Raw genomic sequence first — 20,006 nt, forward strand, 5'->3', positions numbered from 1 at the left:
GTTGCGGCGATGACCAGCTGAGTCGCACGTTTCGGCACCTCCCGTTTCAACGGACTTTTGGGCTCTTATCGGGAGCCCCAACGGAAATTTTTTACGGCCAAACCCAGTGTGAGGCGACAAAGGAAGGAGTCCCCCCGGGTGTGGATGGAAAGAAGCGATAGTAGTGCCCAGATTGCGGAGGATCCTCTGGTGCAGCGGCAGAGAAGAGAAGGGAGAAGCAAGATGGCGGCTGAGGGAGCCCAGATGGTATGGGGCCCGGAACAGCAGGAGTTCCTCCGACGATGTGTGGAGGAGCTCAAGAAGGAGGTGCTGGCGCCGATGTTGCTGGCGATTGAGGGATTGAAGCAGACGCAAAAGACCCAGGCGATGGAGCTCCGTGGAGTGAAGGCAAAGGCAGCCGAGAATGAATAAGAGATACGGGGCTTGGTGGTGAAGACGGAGACGCACGAGGCACTATATAAGAGGCGCATAGAAAGGCTGGAAGTCCTGGAAAATAGCTCGAGGAGGAAGAATCTAAGGATTTTGGGTCTTCCCGAAGGGACAGAGGGAGCTGATGTTGGGGCGTATGTGAGTACGATGCTCCATACTTTAATGGGAGCTGACGCCACGACGGGCCCCCTGGAAGTGGAGGGAGCATACCGGGTCCTCGTGAGAAGACCAAAGGCAGGGGAAATACCGCGAGCAATAGTGGTGAGGTTCCACCGCTACAAGGACAGAGAGATGGTTCTGAGATGGGCTAAGAAGACACGGAGTAGCAGGTGGGAGAACACGGTGATCCACATGTATCAAGATTGGAGTGCGGAGGTGGCGAGAAGGAGGGCGAGTTTCAATCGGGCTAAGGCGGTGCTCCACAGGAAGAAAGTAAAATTTGGAATGCTGCAGCTGGCAAGACTGTGGGTTACACACCAGGGCAAACACCACTACTTCGAGACGGCAGAGGAGGCGTGGACATTTATTCAAGAAGAGAAGTTGGACTAGATTTGAGGAATTGATGTTTGGAAAGAAGTAGCGAGCTGGTGGCAAAGAAATGCAAAGGGGGGAGAGGGGGAGGACTTATCGGTAAAAATGTTAGACGGGAGGATTTTTCTCCCCTCCCCCCTGAGGGGGGGGACGCGAAGAAATGTGGGCGCCGGTGGGGAAAGGGACAGGGAAGGGGAGAGGGAGCAGCGCCACTAGGGGCGGGGCCGAGAGGGAAGCGCGTTTTTTTTTCTCGCACTATGGAAATTGCGGCGGGAAAAGTGGGCGCAGGAAGGAAGGGGGCCTCACACGCAGGGAGGCCAAGGGTAAACGGGGGAAGCCGAGGTCAGCCAGAGTTTGCTGACTCCTGGAAGCAATATGGGGGGAGCAATCAAGCTAGAAGGGAATCTAGCGGGGGGGGGGGGGGGGGATTAACTGGGTTGCTGTTGCTGAGGGGAAGGGGGAGCTGATACGGGATGGTCGGGACGGGAGGGCGTTGTCTGGGGGACAAACGGGTGCGTGGGACCCGGGTGAGGAGCTGGTTTAAAAAAGGGGATGGCTAGTCGACGATGGGGGGGGTAAAGGGCCCCCCAACCCGGTTGATCACGTGGAACGTGAGAGGGCTGAATGGGCCGATTAAGAGGGCAAGGGTATTTGCGCACCTAAAGAGACTGAAGGCGGATGTGGTTATGCTTCAGGAGACGCACCTGAAATTGGCGGATCAGGTCAGATTAAGGAAAGGATGGGTGGGACAGGTATTCCACTCAGGCTTAGATACGAAAAATAGAGGGGTGGCAATACTGGTGGGGAAACGATAAGGAACAATCACAGGTTCGTCCCGGGGAGGATAGATGGGGGATTCCAATCTTGGCAGCGAGCAGGAATTGGGAAGTTGAAGGACTTGTTCTTGGACAGGACGTTCGCGAGTTTGGGAGCATTGGTAGAAAAATACGAGTTGCCACCTGGGAATGCATTCCGATATATGCAAGTGAGGGCATTTGCGAGGCAACAGGTGAGGGAATTTCCGCAGCTCCCGGCGCAAGGGATCCAGGACAGAGTGATTTCGGGGGCATGGGTTGGTGAAGGTAAAGTGTCCGATATATACAGGGAAATGAGAGACGAGGGGGAGACGATGGTAGAGGAGCTGAAGAGTAAATGGGAGGAGGAGCTGGGGGAAGAGATTGAGGAGGGGCTGTGGGCAGATGCCCTAAGTAGGATAAATTCCTCGTCCTCGTGTGCCAGGCTTAGCCTGATCCAATTCAAGGTTCTACACAGGGCGCATATGACGGGAGCAAGGCTGAGTAGATTTTTTGGAGTGGAGGATAGGTGCGGGAGGTGCGCGGGAAGCCCGGCGAACCACACCCACATGTTTTGGTCATGTCCGGTATTGCATGGGTTCTGGGTGGGTGTGGCAAGAGTGATCTCAAAGGTGGTAGGGGTCCGGGTCGAACCGAGCTGGGGGGGGTTAGCTATATTTGGGGTTGCAGAAGAGCCGGGAGTGCAGGAGGCGAGAGAGGCCGATGTTTTGGTCTTTATCATAGAATTTACAGTGCAGAAGGAGGCCGTTCAGCCCATCAAGTGCGCACAGGCTCTTGGAAAGAGCACCCTACCCAAGGTCAACACCGCTACCCTATCCCCATAACCCAGTAACCCCACCCAACACTAAGGGCAATTTTGGACACTAAGGGCAATTTTGGACACTAAGGGCAATTTATCATGGCCAATCCACCTAACCGGCACATCTTTGGACTGTCGGAGGAAACCGGAGCACCCGGAGGAAACCCACGCACACACGGGGAGGATGTACAGACTCCGCACAGACAGGGACCCAAGCCGGAATCGAACCTGGGACCCTGGAGCTGTGAAGTAATTGTGCTATCCACAATGCTACCGTGCTGCCCAACTTTGCGTCCCTAGTAGCCCGGCGAAGGATTCTACTTATGTGGAAAGAAGCCAAACCCCCGGGCGTGGAGGCCTGGATAAACGACATGGCAGGGTTTATAAAATTGGAGCGAATAAAATACGCACTAAGAGGTTAGGCTCAAGGGTTCACCAGGCGGTGGCAACCGTTCCTTGACTATCTCGCAGAGCGATAAGGGAAAACAGGAAAGACAAAGACAGCAGCAGCAACCCGGGGGGGGTTTGGGTTTTTTGTTCTTTTCTTTCTTTCCATGCTAGTTGTTTATATTTATTTTTTCAGTATTATTATTTCTCTTTTCTGGTTCTTTCTCTGCACTTGCTGTTAGTTTAATATATTGTTTAAATAACGGTCAATGTACATTTTGTTACAAAGTTGTAAAAATGGAAAATTCTTTTTGATCGAAAAACTTTAAAATATATTTTTTTTTAAAAAGAAGAGGGCCGGGTACAATCGGGCTAAGGCGTTTCTGCATCGGAAGGGGGTGAAACTCGGGATGCTGCAGCCGGCGCGACTGTGGGTCACGTTTAAGGACCAGCACCATCACTTTGCGACGCCGGAGGAGGCGAGGACCTTAATTCAGGCCGAAAAGTTGGACACGGACTGAGGGTCGGTTGTGAGGGGAGGTCGAGGGGGGCTACTGTGGTTACTGTGCTTTGGGGGATGTTCTATTCTGTTCTGCATTGTTTTCTTGGGTGCTGGGTGGGGTAGGGTAAATTGGTTAGAAGTGGGGTTTTGTGAGTGTGGGCATCGGTGGTTGGAAGGACGGGGCCATGGTGGGGGGAGGGGAGATGGGAGGCCCGAGGTGGGGGAGCTGGGATTAGGCCGCAAAAGGGAGATGCGCCAGAGAGGGCGGGGCCGGTCTGAAGGAAAGCGCGGGCTTTTTCTCGCGCTAGGGAAGGGGGCAGGGCCTGGGGAGAAGGGCGGTGTTGGAGGAGCGCCTGCTGATGGACAGGAGGTGGGGGGGGGGGGGGGGGGGGGGGGGGGGGGAGGGGGAGAAAGACTACCACACTGGGGGGGGTCGATGGAGTGGTGGGAGACAGCAGGAGTCAGCTGACTTAGAATCGAGGGGTGGCGATTTTGGTGGGGAAGCAGGTGTCGCTTGAGGCGCTGAACACCGTGGCAGACAATGGAGGTAGGTATGTGATGGTGAGTGGTAAGCTGCAGGGGGTGCGGGTGGTATTAGTGAATGTATATGCCCCGAATTGGGACGATGCCGGATTTATGCGGCACATGTTGGGCCGGATTCCGGACCTGGAGGCGGCGGCCAAGGTGCTGAGGGGGTTTATGGACCAGATGGGAGGAGTGGACCCATGGAGGTTTGTCAGGCCGGGGGCCAGGGAATTTTCTTTTTTTCCCCACGTCCATAAAGCCTACTCCCGGATAGACTTCTTCGTTATGAGCAGGACACTAATTCCGAGGGTGGAGGGCACGGAGTATTCGGCCATAGCCAACTCAGACCATGCCCCGCATTGGGTGGAGCTGGTGCTAGGGGAGGAGAGTGACCAGCACCCGCTGTGGCGCCTGGATGTGGACTTGCTGGCGGATGAGGTGGTGAGCGGACGGATCCGGGGGTGCATTGAGGAACACCGGGTTTCGTTGTATATCGATGACCTGTTACTGCATGTGGCGGACCCAGTTTGGGGGGGGGGGGGGGGGGGGGGGGGGGGGGGGGATGCCGGAGGTGATGCGGATCCTCAGGGAGTTTGGGGACTTTTCCAGGTATAAGCTCAACGTGGCGAAGAGTAAGCTCTTCGTGGTACACCCAAGGGACCAGGGAAGGGGGCTAGACGAGCTTCCACTGAAGAGGGCGGAAAGAAGTTTTCGGTATCTGGGGATCCAGGTGGCCAGGAGCTGGGGGGCCCTACACAAGCTCAACTTGACGAGGCTGGTGGAGCAGATAGAGGAGGAGTTTAAAAGGTGGGATATGCTGCCACTCTCCTTGGCGGGTAGGGTACAGTCGGTGAAGATGACGGTGCTCCTGAGGTTCCTTTTTATATTCCAGTGCCTCCCCATCCTGATCCCGAAGGCCGTTTTTAAGCGGGTCAGTAGGAGCATCATGGGATTCGTGTGGGCGAAAAAGACCTGGAGGTTGAGAAGGGTGTTTCTGGAGCGGAGTAGGGACAGAGGAGGGTTAGCGTTACCTAATCTGTGTGGGTATTACTGGGCTGCCAATGTGGCGATGATACGCAAGTGGGTAATGGAGGGGGAGGGGGCGGCGTGGAAGAGGCTGGAGATGGCGTCCTGTGTGGGCACGAGTCTGGGAGCGCTGGTGACAGCACCGCTGCCGCAGACTAGGTACACCACAAGTCCGGTGGTGACGGCGACTTTGAAAATTTGGGGGCAGTGGAGGCGCCACAGGGGCAAGATAGAGGCTTCGGTTTGGTCCCCGATCCGGGAGAACCATCGGTTCGTCCCGGGGAGAATGGATGGAGGGTTCCTGAGCTGGCACAGGGCAGGAATTAGAAGGATGGGGGACCTGTTTTTAGATGGGACGTTTGCGAGCCTTGGGGTGCTGGAGGAAAAATTCGGGCTTCCCCCCAGAAATGCCTTCAGTTACATGCAGGTAAGGGCGTTTGTAAGATGGCACGTGAGGGAGTTCCCGCTGCTTCCAGCACTCAGGATCCAGGATAGGCTGTCCTCGGGGGTGTGGGTTGGAGAGGGCAGGGTCTCGGCGATCTACCAGGAAATGCAGGAGGAGAAGGAGACCTCGGAGGAGGAGCTAAAGGGTAAATGGGAGGAGGAGCTTGGGGAAGAGATAGACGAGGGTACGTGGGCGGACGCCCTGGGTAGGGTTAATTCTTCCTCCTCTTGCGCCAGGCTTAGCCTGATACAATTTAAGGTTCTTCACAGAGCGCATATGACAGGGGTGAGGCTGAGCAGGTTCTTTGGGGTGGAAGACAGGTGTGGGAGGTGCCCGGGGAGCCCAGCAAATCATACCCATATGTTCTGGGCGTGCCCGGCACTGGATGGGTTCTGGAGGGGTATTGCGAGGACGATGTCTAAGGTGGTGAACACCCAGGTTAAGCCGAGCTAGGGGTTAGCACTATTTGGGGTATCGGACGAGCCGGGAGTGCAGGAGGCGAAAGAGGCTGGTATTCTGGTCTTTGCGTCCCTGGTAGCCCGACGGAGGAGTCTGCTACAGTGGAAGGATGAGAGGCCCCCGAGCGTGGAAGCCTGGATCAGTGACATGGCAGGGTTCATTAAATTGGGGAGGGCAAAATTTGCCTTGAGAGGGTCTTGACGAATGTGATATAAAATAATTGTTTTAGAGATATTAGTTACTGTAATGTAGAGATAGGCCAGTCTCATTCTGGTGAGTTCACAGACAAAGGAAGTCAGAACGGATGGCAAAGCAAGGAGGAGGAGTGTCCAGCAAAGGAGGAGAAAAGGATGCTGGGTCTTAGGGGGCCAGAGGAAGGGATTGGAAGTGAGCCAATTAGGATGTATGACCAGGTCAGGAGGGGTATAGGATGACCTATGGGAATAGTGTATGTGAAACTTGATGCCATTTGAATGTATCAGTAGAGATTCCTTTGTCCTACAGACACACTCGATTCCGGAGGTACAGAAAGCAGGATGTGTTTTGTACCGCTGTGAACTGAGTCAGGCTTGCAAGTCAAATAAAATAACTAATGCTATACCTGCAAATCCATCTCGACTTTTATTGAGGCCAGACTGATTGGTAAAGAAAATTGTGTTTTGTCAGTCTGTGCAAGGGTTCTTTAGGTGGTGGCAACCGTTCCTAGACTTTATAGCGGGGCATTAGGAGGTGGTCAGCAGCAGCAGCAACCCAGAGGGGGTGGGGGTGTACTTTGTGTTTTCTACTGCGTTTATTACTGCTTAATGGGGGGTTTGTATATTGGGGGAATTTGTGATGTAGTTGTAAGATGTTTATTTATGTGTTCTTTGTTTTTCTTTTTTCTGTAAGGGGGTGTTTGTTGAAAATATGTAAACATTTGAATAAAAATATTTCTATAAAAAAAAGAGGTTGTGGGTTGGCAGGTGCAGTCAAAGCAGCCTTGATGGATAGTGCAGTGCATCTTGTGGATGGTATGCACAGCCTCCACTGTACATTGGTGCTGAAGGAAATAAATGTTGAAGGTGAATGGGATGCCAATCAAGCTGGCTGCTACATCCTGAATGGCGTCAAGCTTCTTGAATGATGTTTGCGCTGTACATCCAGGCAAATGAACAGTATTCCATCAAATTTGTGCCTATAGATGTTCCTCTCTGCAGAATTCCCAGCTCTGGCATGCTCTTGTAGCCAGTATTTATTTAGTTGGTCCAGTTCCCGGACCAGCCTCCCCGAACAGGCGCCGGAATGTGGCGACTTGGGGCTTTTCACAGTAACTTCATTTGAAGCCTACTTGTGACAATAAGCGATTTTCATTTCATTTCAGTTTCTGGTCAGTGGTAATCCCAAGAATCTTGATAATGGGGGATTCATCTATGGTAATGCAAATGAATGTCATGGGGAGATGATTGGATTCTCTCGTGTTGGAGATGGTCAGTGCGAGTCAAGAGGCAGAAGGGGAGTTTAATCACTCCAATACTCTTTATTATAAGTGTAAAAATTACACTTGAATATATGTAATTTAGCTATGAAATCATGTTTAATGTAAATTCACTTTTAACATTAAATAATTTTTCAAATCTGTAGTCAGTAATTAAAATGTTAGGGTTCCTTAAATTTATTGTGCAGAAATTATTCTAATCGCGTCAGCTCCCTATGCACGTGTCTCATGTAATCAACTATAAACCGAAAATAAACTTACTGGAATCTTCTCAGGCTGGTAGCGGAGGCCCAATAAAGATGGGGTTTACCAGTTGGCAGCCTTATCAAATCCCAGGAAATGTAGTTCTGACTACAGCCAGGTGCACATTGGGAGATCTTAGCCCAATTTAAAGGCAATGTTGACCCAGATCTTATCAATATTTCAAAGTATTCATTGAACCATTACCTTAGGCATGAAGGTTTTCTCAGACTGCTGCCTCTTCTCCTTCAACATCTTCATTTCTGACAGAATGCTGTCTCGTGATGCCTTAAACTTTCTCTGCTGTGTTTCAATCTGCTGCATTTGGTTCATCAATTGATCGATCTCATTATTAATCTGTATATTGTGCTAAGGAACAGAATCTTTGCAAGTGTCAAAAGAATATCCTGAGCAGACAATCAGCTGACATTTAGTTGCATAAATAATGTAAATGGATTTTGATCTCCAAAATAGGTTTCTTGTTCATATGTATTAAGAATCTTATCTAAAAGAACAAAGTAAGCACTGGTCCCTTTTTAATAATTTAGCTGGCTGTATTTCCACACTGCCAACACATAGCCACTTAAAAAAACACCCAAGACTTACTATTAAACTTTCTGAAACTTTGTAAAATATTACATGCAAAGTACAAGAAAAAAGTTAGCTCAATTGTCTCCATATTGGTTGGTCCTCTTCTACTTCATGTCATTAGGCTTTTATCTCTGGTTTGTCTTAGCATTTGCCAATGCGCGCGGGGGCAGGGGCGGGGAATCTTTTTTGCCAAGGACAGGAGGAGCCTGTGAAGAAACAATTTAGTGTGACAAGACATTCACTTCAGCCTCAAGCAGACCGAAGACAACGTTATCGTCCATCTTGGTTCTTGAGAAAGGCATATCGATCACAAAACAACTAACTCCAATGATAAATGGTTATCTGACCAAGGGTGGGCAAACGGATAATCCTTTCTTGTAAAAAAAAAGGACACACTGGTAACCCAAACTAGGGGAACAGAGTTTAAAAATGAGGGGTCTCCCATTTAATACCAAGCTGAGGAGAATTTTCTTCTCAGAGGGTCATTGATCGGTGGAATTCTCTTCCCTAGTGGGCAGTTGAGGTTGGGTCATTGAATATGTTCAAAAGTCAAGTAAAACAGATTTTTGATCAACAAGAGAGTCAAGTGTTCTGGAGGCATAGAGGAAAGTGGAGTCAACGCCACAATAAGAATAGCTTGATCTGTTGAATGGCAGAGCAAGCTCGAGGGGCCAAAAGGTTTACTCCTGCTCCTAATTCTGCCGTTCCTATAATGCAACATAGAGCAACCTGCTATTATTATTTAATGTATATTATAATTCTGTATAAGTAACCTTGATCTAAATTAAAATAATCAATTATATTTACATGCTTGATTTAAAGAAACATTTTCTGTGAACCGTACATCTCATTAGTTCAAACATCCACAAAGTTGATTACTGTTATTTTCAGAAACCACAGTGCTTTTGAAGAGTATTGTGTCATATCTGCATTCTGTTTGTCCTAAGTTAAAGTCATTAATTTGGGATGAATCATGCGGAACTGAAAAGACTTGTATACAGCTGCATACTCATTATCATCAGCAGAAAAGCAAAGGCCAGAATAACTTATCACACTGACTCACTGCTATTAGGGGAGTCCAGTTTTTACCAACTGGTTTAAAAAAAATTTTTTTTAATTTTTTTTATACACACAGCATATTTCCAAGAACACCAGCAGTGAAATGTCTCTGAAAAGCAGGGTGAATAATATTTTCTTTCTGCTTTCCTACCCGCACTCTGCCCAAACTGAAGAAATCAGAGATGACTTGTATGGATCATCTGATGCAGAATAGCGCTAGTGTGATGGTTTCTCAATCAACAATTTTTTTAACCCACTTTATACATCCAGTTACAACAAAAATTTGAAAAATATAACTAAAGTAACTCTTTCAAAAAAATCATCTTCAAAGAAATCAATTACTTGTGCCTTTTGGAATAAGAAAATGATTGACCAGTAATAATATCATAATACTTAATTATTTGCATGATGGCCATCTTAGAAACAATGGGTTGGAGAACGTGCGGACACCTTAGAAACAATGGGTTGGAGAAATGTATGGCCATCTTCGAAACAATGGGTTGGAGAATGTACGGACATCTTAGAAACAATGGGTTGGAGAAATGTACGGATATCTTGGAAACAATGGGTTGGAGAATGTACGGACATCTTAGAAACAATGGGTTGGAGAAATGTACGGATATCTTGGAAACAATGGGTTGGAGAATGTACGGACATCTTAGAAACAATGGGTTGGAGAATGTACGGACATCTTAGAAACAATAGGTTGGAGAATGTACGGACATCTTAGAAACAATGGGTTGGAGAATGTACGGACATCTTAGAAACAATAGGTTGGAGAACGTTCGGACATCTTAGAAAGAATGGGTTGGAGAATGTACGGACAACTTAGAAACAATGGGTTGGAGAACGTTCGGACATCTTAGAAACAATGGGTTGGAGAAATGTACGGACATCTTAGAAACAACGGGTTGGAGAAATGTACGGACATCTTAGAAACAATGGGTTGGAGAATGTACGGACATCTTATACACATTGCATTGAAGAATGTATTGACCTCTCAGAAACATTGGGTTGGAGTGTGTATGAACATCTTATACACATTGGGTTGAAGATCGTATGGGCATCTTAAACATTAGGTTGGGAATGTATGGACATTAGAAACATTAGAATGGAGAATGTATTGACATCTTAGAAACATTGGGTTGGAACATGTATATGTGGAGCCCAAAAAACAAAAATCAGATTTTCAGAATTAAATCTACATGAGCAATAAATTAGTAACAAAAATAAGGTTCACCTACATTTATACATTGATATCAGAAATTTATACTTAGAACCTTGGAATAACAAAGTACAGAGGCCATTTGGCCCATTGGATCTAGGCCAGCTCTTTGGTAGATGTATCCAACTATTTCCACTTCCCTGTTCTTTCCTCTTAGTTTTGCAAATATTTTGCCTTCAAATACTTATACAATTTCCTTTAGAATGTAACTCAATATACTTCCACAACCATAAAAGACAAACCATTCTGTAAAATAGCACAGAATATGTCCCAGCACTTTTCTTAGACATTCAGGAATAATTAAGTAGAGAATATTTGAAGGATATTTTCAATGTTTCTACGGAGGTTTTCATTCAGCTTTGCTTCCAGTTCAGTTAATTCTTCCTCTGCTTTTCGTGCATCCTTCTGAAGCTCAAGTCTTGATTTTCGAGTATCATAATAGCCACCAGTTAAGGCACCTCGATGACTAACCTGGTCACCTAGGAGGAATTGAACAACATTTATTTCTGCTGAGTCAGGGTAATTCACAATTCTTACAGCATAATGTAGGTATTTTAGGTCAGGACCTGCAAGTTTTTAAAAACTTGGAAAGGCGGCCAGAATTTTACACTCTCTGGAAAGAAGGCCAGAACTTTACACTCCCCGAGGCAGGCTGGCAGGGTGAGGGAGGGAAATGTAAAATTGGGCACGCCACGGGTGCTATTCCCAACGTCTTCCAATTTCCTCCAGCCCCACAGTCATTTTACATAGTGGAAGAGGCACCAGGAGGAAGACCACTTATCTTGGGCCAATTGGGGCTGGTTTAGCACTGGGCTAAATCGCTGGCTTTTAAAAAGCAGACCAAGGCAGGCCAGCAGCACGGTTCAATTCCCGTACCAGCCTCCCCGAACAGGAGCCGGAATGTGACGACTAGGGGAATTTTCACAGTAACTTAATTTGAAGCCTACTTGTGACAATAATCGATTTTTATTTCAAATGGCCATCTAATGGCGCTTAAGGGTCTTTTCCCACCCCAGCAACAATTTTTGCCACGGTGGGCGAAGGTTGGCATCAAGATTGGAGCCGCCATGTCTTACTTCTCAGATTATTTGGTGGGAAAGGGTACATCCTTCACACACCCCACCACACAGCTCCAGACCTAAACCCCCCCCCAAACCCCCACAACTGCCTGTGCGCTTGCCAGGGCCTTGGACTGAGCACACTGAAGCCGCCTCTAGCCTCCTCTCCTTCCCATCCAACTCCAGCAAAGATCTGTGTTGGGGACTGGATGCAGTCCCTGCTGTAGCCACTGCTCCCAATGGCAGAGAGCTGCTAACAATTTGATTGGTTGATAGCTCCCAGGGCGAGAGCTGCATCCCCAGGTGAGAACTGCATCCCCAGGTGAGAACTGCATCCCCAGGTGAGGGTGGAAGTCTCACCCTGAACCAACAAATGCCCTGCCAAGCATTAAATGACTGCAGGGCAACCTGCTGGTACATGTTCACCACCAATCTTCATGCCAAAGGTGAGAAGACCTCCGCAATGCAAAAGCCTGGCCCATGAATCAAGCCAACTAAAAATAAAAGCAATAGACCTCAGATAGGCAAGATACGGTTAAATATTAATGCGAGCATTAAATCGAGCTACAAAGGTGTTCAATCAAAAGCTGAAGCAAGTTGACTTAATAATTCCATAAGGAAGAACTGCAGTCACCACTGCAAGCAATAAATAAATTATATTGAATGTATCTTCAAATCAAATGTATCATTAATGTCTTTATGAGTTGGTGGTGGTGCATGGGCAAATCAAGGTCTGCAAGAGTTGTGTGTACAAGATTTATGTCGACCCTCAATGTCAGGAAATAAACGAGCAGGAAAATTAAAGAAGTGGTTGGACCTGGAAACATTCTGATTCCGAAACAACGTTTAGCTGGCTGGCTTATAAGGAATGATTTTCTGAATACATGTTCCCAGCACACCGCCTCTTTGCTGGGAGCACAGACAAGAAAACTGCAAAGGCATGCCTCAATTTCTAACCATATAGAACCAAACAAGGCATCATTAGTTTAAAGTGTACAGTTAGTTGCAAGATAATCTTTATAGTGTTCTAAAGAACAAAATATAGTGAAGAGATAGGACTGGAGGTGTAAAATGGTCAAGCTCAGGACACAGGAGACTGTTCAGGAAAACAGCTCTTCACTTACTGGCAGCCTGATTGGTTGAAAAGGAGCACAGTCAATACTGATACAGAAAATGGAGGTCAACAAGGTTGCTAATTTCAGGGGAGAAGTGATTCAATTCTACTAACTTGACAAATTATTCAAAAGCAAAGCAACAGGTCAATTTAGAGAGGAGAGGTATTTTCAATCAAAGATGATCAGTGAAATTATGTGAAGGAGCCATGGTGAGCAACAGTGTAGGCAGAAACACATGCATCACCTTTGGGCCAGAAATTGCATTCGAAATTACAAGTTGAAAAATCCAAAAAGGCATACATATGTATTTCAATACAAAAAATTGAGAGCAGGATTACTCAAAATTAAGAAAACTGAGACTTTGCTGCCATGCACAGAATCCCTAGTGCAGAAAGGGCCATTTGACCCATTGAGTCTGCACTGACCCTCTGAAAGAGCACCCCACTCCCCCACCCAATACCGCAACTCCACCCCAATCTGCATATTCCTGGACTCAAAGGGGCAATTTAGCACAGCCAATCCACATAACCTGCACATCTTTGGACTGTGGGAGGAAACCCACGCAGACACAGGGAGAAAGTGCAAATTTTGCACAGCCAGTCACCCAAGTCTGGAATTGAACCCTGAGAGACAGCGTGAGGCACTGTGCCACCCCGTGTAGTGCAGTATAGTTTCAGCTGTTGTTGCTCAACTCAGCCCAAATTGTATAAATTGACACTTTCACATTGTACATGATATTGATGCGAGACAAGAAAAAGACTATCACTGTTGAAACACCAAAGGGGACCACTCACAGCATGGCAAACAATGGTATCCAAGCTATATTCCCATTCTACAGATATCCAAGTCTACAACACAGCTATGCCAGGATTTTCATTTGCTGGAAACGGTTTGGGTAGAGATGAGAAATAGTAAAGGCAAGAAGTCAGTTGTGAGAGTTTGTACATTCCCTAATAGTAACCACAAGGCAAGATGGAACACAAAGGAGAGGTTGTCAGAAAGGCATGGCGATAATCTTGGGAGATTTTAATCTACATATAGACTGGAAAAGTCAGATGGGCAAAGGTAGCCTAGATGAGGAGTTTTCAGGATAGTTTGTTAGAACAGCACATACTGGAACCAACCAGAGAGCAGCCTATACTAGGCCTGGTACTGTGCAACAAGATGGGATTAATTAATGATCTCCTAGTGAAGGGGCCCCGAGGTAGTAGCGACCATAATATGATTAAATGTTACATTCAGTTTGAACGAGAGAGGAGCGGGTCCAAGACTCTTAAAAAGTCCAGTTAGGAGGCATGAAAGCAGAGCTGGCTAAAGTGAATTGGCAAATAAAGATTATAGGATAGGTTAATAGAGATGCAGAGGTTAATAGAGATGCAGTGGCAAACATTTAAGGGGATATTTCAGAATACTCAGAATAGAAAACATTCTAACGACTAATAAAAAGTCCAAGGAATGGACCCATCATCAGTGTCAACTAGAAAGATTAAAGATGGTATCAAAAAAACAGAAAAAGCATATAATTGTGCAAAAACAAATAATTTGTGGAAAGTCAGAAGATTGGGCAGAATATAAGGATCAGTAAAGGATGGCTAAAACAGTTAATAAGGAGGGAAACATTAAAGTATGAGAGAAAGCTAGTCTGAAATATAAAAAACAGATTGTAAGAGTTTCTTTAAATATTTTAAATAAAAACAAGTTAACAAAGTGAACATTGGTCCTATAGAAAATTAGTCTGGAGGATTGATCATGGAAAACAAGGAGATGGCAGATGAACTGGACAGACATTTTGCATCAGTCTTCACTATACAGGATACATGTCACATCCCAAAAGCAGCTATAAACCAAGTAATGGGAGGGAGGAACTCAGGAAAATTACAATCACCAGAGAAGTGGTACTGAGTAAATTGTTGACAATTTCCTGGACCCTGTTGGACTTCATCCTAGGTGGAAGTAGCTAGTGAAATAGTTGACGCATTGGTTTAATTTTCCAAAACTTCCTAAGATTCGGGGAAGGTCCTGTTAGATTGGAAGATAACAAATATAACTCTATTATTCAAAAAGGGAAGGGGACATAAAGCGGGAAATTACAGGTCATTTAGCTTAACATCTGTCATAGGGAAAACGTTAGATGTTATTGAAGTTATAGCAGGGCACTTGAATAAGTAATCAGGCAGAGTCAACATGGTTTTGTGAAGGGAGGTAATAGAATAATAGAATCTATGGCAGAGACAGGCCCTCTGGCCCAAACTGGTCCATGCCAACCAAAAGGCCCATCTAAGCTAACCCAATTTAGGATAGAATGTTGAACCATCTTATTGAAGTTCATTGAGGAAGTAACATATGCTGTATATAAAAGGTAACCAAGTGGATGTACTGTACTTCAATTTCCAAAAGGCTTTTGATAAATATCCACATCAAAGCATATTACAGAAAATAAAATCGTATAAGGGGTAACATTTAGCATGGATAGAAGATTGGGTGGCTAACAGGAAGCAGAGAGGAGGCATAAATGGGTTTGCAAGATCTAATGAGCGGTGTGTCACGGATCAATGCTAGGACCTCAATTGTTTACAATTTTATGAAGGGATGCTGCCAAATTTGCTAATGACACAAAAGGAAAGTAAGTTGTGAAGGCATAAGGAGGCTACAAAAAAAATATGTTAAGGAGGGACAAAGATCTGGAAAAAGGAGTTAAATGTGGGAAAATGTGAAATTGTCCATTTTGGCAGGAAGAATAAAAGAGAAGCATATTAACTAAATGGTGAGAGATTGCAGAGCGCCGAGATGCAGAGGGATCTGGGTGCCTTAGGACATGAATTGCGAAAGTCTAGTATGCAGGTACTACAAGTAATTAGAAAAGCTAATAGAATACCATCATTTATTGTGTGGGGAATTGAAAAAATAGGGAGGTTATGCTTCAGTTATATAGAGTAGTGAGACCACATTTGGAGTACAATGCACAGTATTTAAATGAGGATATAAATGTGTTGGAAGCAGTTCAGAGAAGGTTTAGCAGATTAATACCGGAATGGGCGCATTGGTCTTGTGAGGAAAAGTTGGACAGGCTAGGCTTGCACTGACTGGAGTAAGAGACGACTTGATCCTGAGGGGTCTTGACAGGGTGGATGTGGAGAGGATGTTTCTTTTTGTGGGAGAATCTAGATCTAGGGGTCACTGCTTATAAACAAGGGGTCGCCCAATTAAAACAGAGATGAGGCAATTTGTTTTCTCTGAGGGTTGCAAGTCTTTCAAACTCTCTTCCTGAAAAGATGGTGGAAGCAGAGGCTTTGAATATTTTTAAAGACAGAGGTGGATAGCTTCTAGGCACGATGCAGATTTGAAGTTACAATCAGATCAGCCATGATCTTATTAAATGGTGGAACAGTCTTGAAGGGCCAAATGGTCTACTCCTGCTTCTTGTTCGTATGTTCATGGAAAGGCAACTTTCCAAAATGCTACTCTCACACAATCATATTTTAGGTGGCCATGCTGCAGGTGATTGTAGCTTCAAGAGAAACCATCCTGGCATTTCAAGTAGTCATGAAGCAAAGGGATACAATACGAGGGGAAACAACTGGAAACAGAGATGAGGAACTAAATAGCTCCTAGGAGAGTTGGAGAAAACAAAGTCATTTCAGGACACTATTATACACTTATGGAAGCTAGTGAGGTAACTTTTAATTTGCCATTGAGGCAGTAAACTGGATTGTGAATTGAATGTTCATTACAGAAATCACATCAATCTATTCAAACCAGGAGGTTTCTACAATGAGAAGCACGTCCCCCACACTTATTTCTTCCCCCAGGGGAAAGTTGAAAATCTACCCCAATGCCGATGAGGCGGTAGCATTAGTACAGAACCAGATGATTTGAGAAAGACTACTGTCAATTTGCACAAGAAAATGATTTATCTCTCGTGGGCAGTGATGCAAAGCCCTAGGTTAGGTGGGGTTACTGGGTTACGGGGATAGGGTGGAGGTGTTGGCTTAAGTAGGGTGCTCTTTCCAAGGGCCGGTACAGACTCGATGAGGCGAATATCCTCCTTCCGCACTATAAATTCTATGATATCACAGAATCTTTATGATGAAGAAAACCTAATTTGGCCCATCGTGCCTGCAGCAGCTCTCCAAAGGAGCATGACTTTGTGCCATTCCCCTACCTTCTCCCCGTGCATTGTTTCAATTCAAGGAATCATCTAATGCCCTCCGATTGCTTCAATAAAAACTGCCTCCACCACAATTCCAGGCACCACATTCCAGACCCGAAACTTCTGCAAGAAAACGTTTTTCTCTTGCATCACATTTGCTTCTTTTGCCCTCTCGTTCTCGATACTTGAACGAGCATTTTTTCCCGTTTACTCTGTCCAGCTGCCTCATGATTTTGAAGATCTCTATCAAACCTCCTCTTTGCCACCTCCTCTCCAAGGAGGACAGTCCCAACTTCACCAATCTATCCCCAAAGTTTCTCATCCGTGCACAACCTTGAGAACCAGGTCACTTCACACATCCCAATGCCATTAGGACGCTTACCATGAATAACGTAATGTGATTTGTAATGATAGGATACACAACTATTACACGAAATCAGGACTCAAAGCCGTTGGCTCTTCAGGTATTACAAGATGGACTATGTCAACAACAATTTTTAGTTTCTGCTGCAAAATTATTGCGTTAACCTAATTAATTCACATCTCAGAACGCCAACATCGGAAAAATAAGAGGGGAAATGGAAGAAACAAATACATTCAAAACAAAACTGTAAATGGCATCAGGAATGCAAGCTCAAAATTCTGAGTCAACATCAGCATCATCCTATAATTTCAGCTGGATAAATGGCAAGTGAATATGGGTGAAGATGACAACTTTACACCATTTTATACTTTTAAATTATGTCACGGTAAAAATCAAAAAGACTACTGCACTTTGACAATGATAAACGGATCAAATCTGAAAACATCAATTTGATCTGGAAGAAAATTATATAATCAGAGCGGAGGAGAAAATACATATAAAAGCCCATCATCTCGACTGTGGATGAGTCAGCCTGCTTCTTCCTCCCACTGAGCAACTACGCTCTTACTTCATGTACAGGAGCACAACTTTACATTTACATCTATGGCCAAGGGAATTGCACATCCAGGTATTCCTGTAAAAATGGTGTCATCACCCTTTATATTGTAAAATAATTGAAACTACAAAAATCCAGTGTGTGCACGCCACACAAAAGACTTTACAGAATATTGATCTCACTCCAGCTTTCCAAGCCTACGCTCTTACACATCACTGTGAGTCAGAACTGACCCATACACCACCAGAGCTGTCAATGAGGGTAATCATCTAATAGAGACAGCACTATTGGTTTCAAAGCTGACTAACCTCCCCAGAGAATGCAAAATGGTTCTCGAAGTAGTGTTTTAGCATTTATATCCAAAATCAAGTGTTTGAAATAATAATTGAAATCATCAAACTAACATGAACCAATGTCACACAGAATTCATTCCTTTAACTCATCGCGGTCATTTTAAATTGAGTTCTTGAGTTTGAATTCTAGCACTGAAATAGTTGAACAAATTAATTTGAAAAATAAATGTCATACTTTGCAAGTTTAGTGATTTCAATTGATAAAAACCATTTGTATTAATATTCTGTACTTTGTATGGCTCAATCCTATGCAAAATGACAACTAAGTATACTAATATTCTGTACTTTGTATGGCTTAATCCGATGCAAAATTACATCTAAACTTGAAAGAAAGGTTGAAATGGAGAGCATAAACAAACGTGTAGAAGAGTGTGCGATGCTGCCTTTTGCATTAAAATATCCTGAGCAGGTCATAATTAGTGTTGTGCACAGATTATTCCATTACATGTGGCACCAGATTAAATAAACTATTTATTACAGTGCTGCTCAATTAGCCAGCAGTCTCTTTCTCTCAACTATCCATCACATTTGAGCTGTTGCTGCTCCTTTTCGTTACTAGACAAACAATTAAGTGCAATACAGAGTGAATGTTACATTGTCAGAGGTGTTGGGCGGGATTCTCCTGTTTTCTCTTTTACTATCTTTGTTATCACATTTCCTAATTATTTTTTCATTTGGGTCATGGATGGAAGTTGTCAGTGGAGAAAGGAATTCAGCCAGCACCCGAGGTCGATGAGACACGGCAGGGTATTTTAAAGGAGAAATCTAGCTAAGACTACAGGTTTGGATGTGGTGGTGCAGCCATGCAAGCCTTTGGCAGTGCCGTGGTGCATTGTGCCAACCAGCTCCTGCATTACTAGATCTTAATAGTATGTTTTGACAACTTAAATACCGGCACCCAAGCACAGAGCAAATCGTTAACAGACAAATCAAGACATAGGAAGAAACAATGACACAAAGAGGAAATCTGCAAACTTAGCAAATCTCCAGTGGCACAGCTCAAAACACAATGCATCATTCTTTTCTCAAGTGCAGAGGTGTCCTTTAAAGGTTAAAAAGTAAACAATGCATGAGATCATTTAGGGGTTAGTTAAAATGCAATGGGCATTTTTGGTTCCAAATTTTGTGACGTTGGAGAACTGTTTTATACTTTTCCATGAAGTGTTCAAATTAGGCAGATAACAAACCTGTACTGGGGTGCCAGCTAAAGCAAATTACTGCGGATGCTGGAATCTGAAACCAAAGAAAAAATGCTGGAAAATCTCAGCAGGTCTGGCAGCATCTGTCGGGAGAGAAAAGAGCTAACGTTTCGAGTCCAGATGACCCTTTGTCAAAGCTGGGTTACCATATTTTCTAATATTACTGGGCGATATAATGTGGCATTGCACACAAACGGTCAATATGCTATTGTGTTGCTGTTTCTCTCATTCACCTATTCTGCTTATATCTCCCAACTCTTTTTCCTTCTCTCTATTTGTTCTCTTTTTTAATGGGAGGAAGTGAGCAATGTGTCTCCAAACTTTATTTGTGCTATCAGGGAAAATCTGATACCGCCACTTTCTGCAACCCCTCCCCTAACTGCTCATTCATCTTCTCGCAGCCACCTCAACCACAAGTCAAATGGAATGCGAAGAGAACTGTAAGCAAATTTAAAGTAGGATTTCAATGATAATAAAAATGAACTTCCGTTTACTAACTCCTCTGCAAATAAATGTAGCAGTTGGAAACAAAAACAGGTTTTGCTTTTCATTTTTTCCAATTGTCATAAAGATAACGGGGCGGTCGAGAGACCACTGCAGTTATGAAGCTGATCCTGAACTTGGTATCCAGCATGGATAACTTTTCCTTTGCCGTGGAAAATAGTGATTTATTTCAAACAAAATAAAAACAACTGTAAGTCTAG

General features: G+C 44.9%; 1 protein-coding gene across 1 annotated transcript in view; it reads right to left on the reverse strand.

The window, feature by feature from the left end:
- Nucleotides 1-20,006, reverse strand: part of smc3 (structural maintenance of chromosomes 3) — a 102,681-nt gene that overhangs the window by 30,499 nt on the left and 52,176 nt on the right. The window contains exons 19-20 of the mRNA XM_072479521.1: nucleotides 10,833-10,986; nucleotides 7,840-7,990 (exon numbers count right to left, since the gene is read on the reverse strand). Of these exons, the coding sequence (XP_072335622.1) occupies nucleotides 7,840-7,990; nucleotides 10,833-10,986 (305 nt within the window). The remainder of the gene's footprint in view (nucleotides 1-7,839; nucleotides 7,991-10,832; nucleotides 10,987-20,006) is intronic.

This window comes from Scyliorhinus torazame, chromosome 16, assembly GCF_047496885.1.
Source record: "Scyliorhinus torazame isolate Kashiwa2021f chromosome 16, sScyTor2.1, whole genome shotgun sequence".
Taxonomy (NCBI): Eukaryota; Metazoa; Chordata; class Chondrichthyes; order Carcharhiniformes; family Scyliorhinidae; genus Scyliorhinus; species Scyliorhinus torazame.